This window comes from Mus caroli, chromosome 17 (genome assembly GCF_900094665.2).
Source record: "Mus caroli chromosome 17, CAROLI_EIJ_v1.1, whole genome shotgun sequence".
In the NCBI taxonomy this organism is placed as follows: domain Eukaryota; kingdom Metazoa; phylum Chordata; class Mammalia; order Rodentia; family Muridae; genus Mus; species Mus caroli.
Window position 1 is genome coordinate 54,838,673 of NC_034586.1, and position 7,257 is coordinate 54,845,929.

Consider the following 7,257-nt stretch of genomic DNA (forward strand, 5'->3'; position numbering starts at 1 on the left):
GGAATGCCAGGGCCAAAAGAATGGGAATGGGTGGGTAGGGAAGTGGGGGGCGCTATGGGGGACTTTTGGGATAGCATTGGAAATGTAATTGAAGAAAATATGTAATAAAAAATATTAAAAATTAAAAAAAATAATTAGTACACTATCAATTGCAGTGTACTACTAAATAATTAAATACACAGATGACAATCCAAAAAAAAAAAAAAGAAAAAAAAGAAATAACACAGAGATGTTGAACGAGAATGTAAAACTTTTTTTCCTAGTTTTTACTTTATTTTAATTTTCTCCCTTTTTATGATGGATATGTAAATTCATCTCTCTGTGCAGAAAATTTTTGTCTTCAAAAATATATTTAAACTCTATTATTTCTTTGAGGCAGTGGTCATGAACTTTCAGTTTTTTTTTTTTTTAATTCCACTGACTGTTGGTACAATAGCACTAAATCATGACTAGGAATTAAAAAACACATATGGCATTGACTCACTTAAATTTACTTTTAAAAAATTGAAGGGAGAGATATAATAAACTAAAAATATCCCTTTATTCTGCCCAAAATATAGCCAATCATTCTTTAATGCATCATTTAAACTTTGTAAATTTTGTATTGCTACATATAAAAATAAAATAGGGCTTTAAGCTTGTTTTAAGGTGATTCAACTAAATCTGTTGTGATATTGTCTAATGTTCTATTAATTTGAGTTTCTGTTCTTGACTCTTAATGCTGTTTTTCACCAATCTGTAACTATGTTCTTTTAATAAAAATATCTTTTTACATGTACACCTGTATGTGTGTATAAGTGTATATATTAAAATATAGAGAGCCTTGAAATAGATAAAGGAAAAATGGAATCCAGAAAGGATAGAAAAGAGGACAATGAGGGGAAGAGAGACTTTATATGCACACACACACACACACACACACACACACACACACACACACACATCATTGTGATCTCCACTGTAGCCTTTCCGTTTGCATTCATGACTTATAATACATTTTCTCTTTCAGATGGAGTCCCATTCACCTGGTGGATTGGGAGGTCCAATGTAAAGCATCCTTATTGGGGAGGTTCTCTTCCTGGAGTCCAGCAGTGTGGATGTGGGCTGGAAGAGAGCTGCCTGGACATTCGACATTTTTGCAATTGTGATGCTGACACAGATGAATGGTAAGGAGAACTTCCATTTTTCTATAGTGGTAGAAAAATGTTAACCCATATACAGAACTGTTACTAAGAGAGAAATAAGCACATACCAAATTCAATAGGGATTAGAACTGTGAAAAAAAAAAAAAGGCCTGGGAACCTGAGAGATGTCTCAGCAATTTAGAGCAATGGATGCTCTTCCAAAGAACCTATATTTGCTTGTCAGCATTAATATGTTGGCTGTTGGCTGACAACTGTCGCAATTACAAAACAGCTAATGCTTCTTATGGCATAAATTGCATGCACATGGTCCATGTATACATATGAGGAATATACTCATATACAAAAATGAAAAATAAAACAATAAATTGTCAGCTCTTGTATGTTGTGGAATAATAGTGAAGTTCATGGAACACTTTGTATTCTGAACTTTCCATTCTAAGCAAGGGATGCAATGAAATATGAGTTTTGCCATTTAGTTGGGTTTTCATTTTCCCCTCCCATGTGTGTGTGTGTGTGTGTGTGTTTGTCTGTGTATGCATGTGTGCAGATGTTCCTTTGTTTTTGTCAATGCATATGATTATGAATGTCTGTGGAAGGAAGCAAACAACATTCATTGATATTCCTCAGATCCCACCTGCACTTTTTTAAAAACGTCATCTGTTATGCTAAAAATTACTTTGCAGTTTCTACCTCACCTCTGATCATTTATTTCCCAAATAGAAGACACAAAACACTTATATTTAACATAAGAATTAATAGCATTAGAACTGGGCAGATAGCAATTCTCTATGTTATTTTGTCTACTTCCCTATCGATAACCCAGAGATATAACATGCCTTAATCCATCTAGGCTGCCCTTACTCAATCTGGACAGACCTTATGGCCAGTTTTCAGCATTCCTTACCCCATGGTGTCTTTCTCTCTCCTCCTTCCTTTGCTTTCCTCATGGTCCCAGAAACTGAAACTCCACTTACCTCTCTTCTTCTACTTAGCTAAAGGCTTTATCCATTTTAATGACCAATCAGAAATAACTTCAAGGGAAATGTTACAGAGCATCATAAGTTGTACATAAGAATCTCCTAGCTTTCTGGTTTCCATCTGTACCCAGAGCTGATCCTGTGCCACAGCGCCCAGAGCGGCTCCTGTGCCACAATGCTCCATACCCAAATACTGCCTACAGAAAGCTGGTCTCCCAGGAGTGCTGGCACACCTGTGAGCACAGGTAACACAAACACTTCTGCTCAAATTGCTGGCCCAAGAGGGACCCGCCCAGATTCATCAGGGCACAGGAACCAAAGAATTGGATACCCTAACACACTCACCTGAAAATGAAGACTCTGATTTAAAGCCACACCTCATAATGATGATAAAGGACTTTAAGAAGGACATAAATAACTCCCATAAAGAAAAACAGGAGAACACAGGTAAATAGGTAGAAGCCTTTAAAGAGGAAACCCAAAAATTCCTTAAAGAATTACAGGAGAACACAAGCAAACAAGTGAAGGAATTGAACAAAACCATCCAGGATCTAAAAATGGAAATAGAAACAATAAAGAAACCAAAAAGGAGACAACCCTGGATATAGAAAACCTAGGAAAGATAACAGGGGTTATAGATACAAGCTTCACCAACAGAATATAAGAGATAGAAGGGAGAATCTCAGGTGCAGAAGATACAATAGAAACATTGACACAATAGTCAAAGAAAATGCAAAATGCAAAAAGCTCCTAACTCAAAACACCCAGGAAATCCAGGACACAATGAGAAGACCAAACCCAAGGCTAATAAATAGAGAAGTGAGTGAAGATTCCTAACTTAAAGGACCAGTAAATATCTTCAACAAAATTAGAGAAGAAAACTTCTCTAACCTAAAGAAAGAGATGTCTATAAACATAGAAGAAGTCTACAGAACTCCAAATAGATTGGACCAGAAAAGAAATTTCTCCTGTCACATTGTAGTCAAAACACCAAATGCACAAAACAAAGAAAGAATATTAAAAACAGTAAGGGAAAAAGTTGAAGTAACATACAAAGGCAGACCTATCAGAATTACACCAGACTTCCCACCAGAGACTATGAAAGCTAGAAGATCCTGGACAGATGTCATATAGACCCTAAGAGGACACAAATGCCAGCCAAATTCTCAATTATCATAGATGGAGAAACCAAGATATTCCATGACAAAACCAAATTTACACAATACCTTTCCACAAATCCAGCCCTACAAAGGATAATAGATGGAAAACCCCAACACAAGAGGGAAAATACACCCTAGAAAAAGCAAGAAAGTAATCTTTAAACAAACACAAAAGAAGATAGCCACACAAACATAATTCCACCTCTAACAACAAATATAACTGGAAGCTGAAATCACTATTCCTTAATGTCTCTTAACATCAATGGACTCAATTCCCCAATAAAAGACATAGGCTAACAGACTGGATATGTAAACAGGACCCAGCACACACACACACACACAAACGCACGCGCGCGCGTGCGCGCGCGCACACACGCTCACAATATTAAGATGTAGAATGAGGTTTCTCTATATTTGTCATCTAGTAAGTCTTACAAAGACACCAAGGACTAGTGATATGTGACACTTAGCCAAACCTGAAAGTTGCAGTCCATGGGCAAGCGCTATCTGAGGAAAAAATGTGGAGAGCTACTGAGAAATAACACTGGTTTACTGTTCTCAGTAGCTCACACTCAGACCTGAATCTACAAGGTGTGCCCTTTGTCTCCTTTGTCTGCTCAACTAATTTCTGAATGTATAACTTTAAGATTTATTTTAAAATAAATACACCTTTATTATAAGACATTCAAAGATTTTAGAATATATGAATAAAAAAATAAAATTTTACCTCACTAGCACTTTGAATTTTCATGTATCTATCCCATGTGAAAAGTTATTTTTATTTTTTACTGTTTGATAGTTTCATGTATTTCTATAACTAATTTTTGTAATTTTCCATTCCTGTCTCTCATCCTGACCATCTCCTATTGGAGCCCGTATCAGTAGGCCCCCACACTTACCTTCATTTCTACATTTTCTCTGTAGCCACTGACTTTAAATATACTTGCTTGTCCAAGTTTGAATGAGAGGCTACTTAATGTAGTATGGAAGTCAAGAAAACCCAAATTGGCCTCAGTATTGAGAGTCGGATGGTGGGGTGTTCATCCCTAAATGGAGCGTTTATGTCATTCTGTCTAAGTCTTAGGAAACATCACAGAAGAGGAATTGGGGAATGTTTAAAAGCCAAAGAATGATAAACATTCAGGGAAAAAGACAGATGTTGTCTGGACATGATATAGCCTTTTCATTAATGGATTGACTGAAGAAGATCTGGGTAATACCAGCCCCTGAAATCCTTGTGGATGAGGAAATGTCCCTGACACTCCACAGCTCCCTACCTTTATGGAGTTCTAAAATGGGGTTATAGTCAATCTACCGATGTATAAAACAATAAAAGAAAACAAATCAGAACTATAGGTTTTGAAGGTTAATTGTAGTTGGGGAGTAGGGGGTAAGCGTCATTTCATCAGTGGTGTATAGTCACTGACACATTGTCACCTGCCAAATACTCCTGCAGATAATGGTTTCATTTGTACACTACTTCCAAATATAAGTATTTCATAGACATACAGGATTTTATACTGCAGATTCACTTATTACTAAACGTGTATCAAATTAAGTGTATTGCATTTCAACATGTCTCAGAAAAAAAATGAAATATGTTGCAAATCTTTTCTTGACTTTACAAAATCAACATACAAACTATGACATCATGCTGGCTTTAATGGGTGCAGTGTCCTCCATATTCTGCTTTTGTCATTAATTATTTTCAACTTTCTATGATGAGGATTTGACTTGTAAATGACGTTTTGCCATTAACAAATAATGCAATATTAAAACGCCTTGAGTTTTGATTTGTATTATTTTAATTGTTTTACACATTGTTAGATTGACAAGAACCCCATTTTAGAATTGCTAGAGGATGGATTGTGACAGATTGAGAAAAATGGCTAGAGAGAGAGAGAGAGAGAGAGCAAGCCAGGGGGTGTGGTGGCACACGCCTTTAATCCCGGTACTTGGGAGGCAGGAGGCAGAGGCAAGTGGATTTCTGAGTTCGAGGCCAGCCTGGTCTACAGAGTGAGTTCCAGGACAGCCAAGGCTACAAAGGGAAACCCTGTCTCGAAAAACCAAAAAAAAAAAAGGAGAAAAATGACTGAGTCTGTGTACACAGATTTCCACAGAGCCAATACCAAGTAAAAAACTCTGGCCATGCAGAGTATGTAGAGAACTGCACACTCCTTGAGTGAATAACATAGTATAGGTATGTGATGGTCAACAAGGATGGCCAACTGGACATCATCTCGAATCACCGAGGACAGAAGTACGATTATGTTAACTGAGATGCAAGGACCATGCCAAGTCCTGTGGATTTAGACTGAGTAAATGGGGACAATGGAGCTCAGCGCCAGCATCCACCTCTTCACATGCTGACTGCATTGTGACTGGGTGCCACAAGCTGCTAATTGTGAGCCAAATTAACTTTGATCACAACACCATGAGAGGTAACTCATGCAGTGAAGGGAGGAGAGGTAGTCAGCCCTCACCAGAGTCACACAGCCACACCCAGAGAGATTCCTGGCAGCCTCCTCTTGCAGAAAAATTTCTGGAGTCCTCGATTAGCTGGGACCCAGTACCCTTTTTTTTTTTTCTGGCACAGGATATAAATTTATTTAATTAAAAATAGAAACACCATCAAAAGATTCTTCTCATAAGTCAAGAAATTTCAATATGCAGTTACAGAAATTTGAATTTAAATCATACACTCCATTTGAGATTACAAATCAATGTGTTACATGCTGATGTGAAAGTCTACTTCTCATTTCCTTCATGTTCCTTCCTGAGTGCGACTTTTCCCACCCCCTCCACCTTGGTGTGTGTGTGTGTGTGTGTGTGTGTGTGTGCTTACACAGTCCATGGAAAAGCACATGGCTATCTTAAGATGATCCCAATGAGTGTGTATTTAAAGTACAGAATTATCATTATGCACAAGGAAGTGAGTTAATTCTATTCCTTTGCACATCTACAGCACTGATAATTGTGACCTGATCATGTACTTAAAACAAACAGTTGTTTCAATTTATTTTTTTCCGGTACCTACCACTGCTATAGTCTGACTGCTAATTGTAATCAACCACTAAATTTTTGCTATGGGACAGGATATTCAAATCCTCCATTTGTCCTGTGTTAGCTCAATGATCTAAATCATTCAGAATCTTGGTTCTTCAGGTCCTGGTTTTATTTTCATGAATGGGGAAAGGCAGAGTCCTGTTTCTGGAAATTGCTTTCTGGGATAGCAAATAATTCTTCACATCTATGAAATGTGGCATGCGTCAGTTTTGAAAAACTATGTTGCTATTTATATTATTATTATTATTATCTATAGTATTACAAAGTCCTGAAGTAATTATAAGAGACAACATTCGTTTATATATTAAATTTATGTTTATGAAAATTGTAGATAAATACAATTTCACTGTAGTGAAATAAAAGACTGAATGCTTAAGAAAGTCATGGCAAAATAATAACATTTACTTAAACTATTAAATTCTGCGTAGAGTAAAATTATATGTCTGATTTTTCGAACATGGGGCTTCTGGTAAATGTACCTTGCAGTGGATGGGCCTGTTCTGTATGAGCAAAGCAAAAGAGCTGCGAATGTGTAACCAAGGAGGTTGTGCTCTCCCACAGCATCTGCCAAGGTGACCAAGGTGTAATCTCAGGGAGTCAGTTTCAAAATGATTACAAAGTAGCAAACTGAAACCCAATCAATTGAAATGTGTGGAGTGAGGAGAATGCGGGTGTGAATAGAGTAGGAAGGTCAGGCAGAGACCTACCCATAACAGCTCAAGGACTCAGGGGTGCTGTCATGCATGCAGCAATGTCTACAGAAGATAACCCAGCATGTGACATAAAAATGGGAAAAAGTAGTACAACAGAGCATCTCATGTTTCTTCATGAGAGAATATGTGTTTTTTTTTTTTCTTTACTACACTGCAGGTGTTTAAGTCACAAGACCATGGTTTTAGTTTAGCTTCA

The 7,257-nt window shown here is 37.2% G+C and overlaps 1 protein-coding gene across 1 annotated transcript in view; it reads left to right on the forward strand.

The window, feature by feature from the left end:
* LOC110312287 (contactin-associated protein like 5-3) overlaps positions 1–7,257 on the forward strand; it is a 579,184-nt gene that overhangs the window by 461,711 nt on the left and 110,216 nt on the right. The window contains exon 15 of the mRNA XM_029470910.1: positions 1,010–1,166. Coding sequence (XP_029326770.1) covers positions 1,010–1,166 — 157 coding nt within the window. The remainder of the gene's footprint in view (positions 1–1,009; positions 1,167–7,257) is intronic.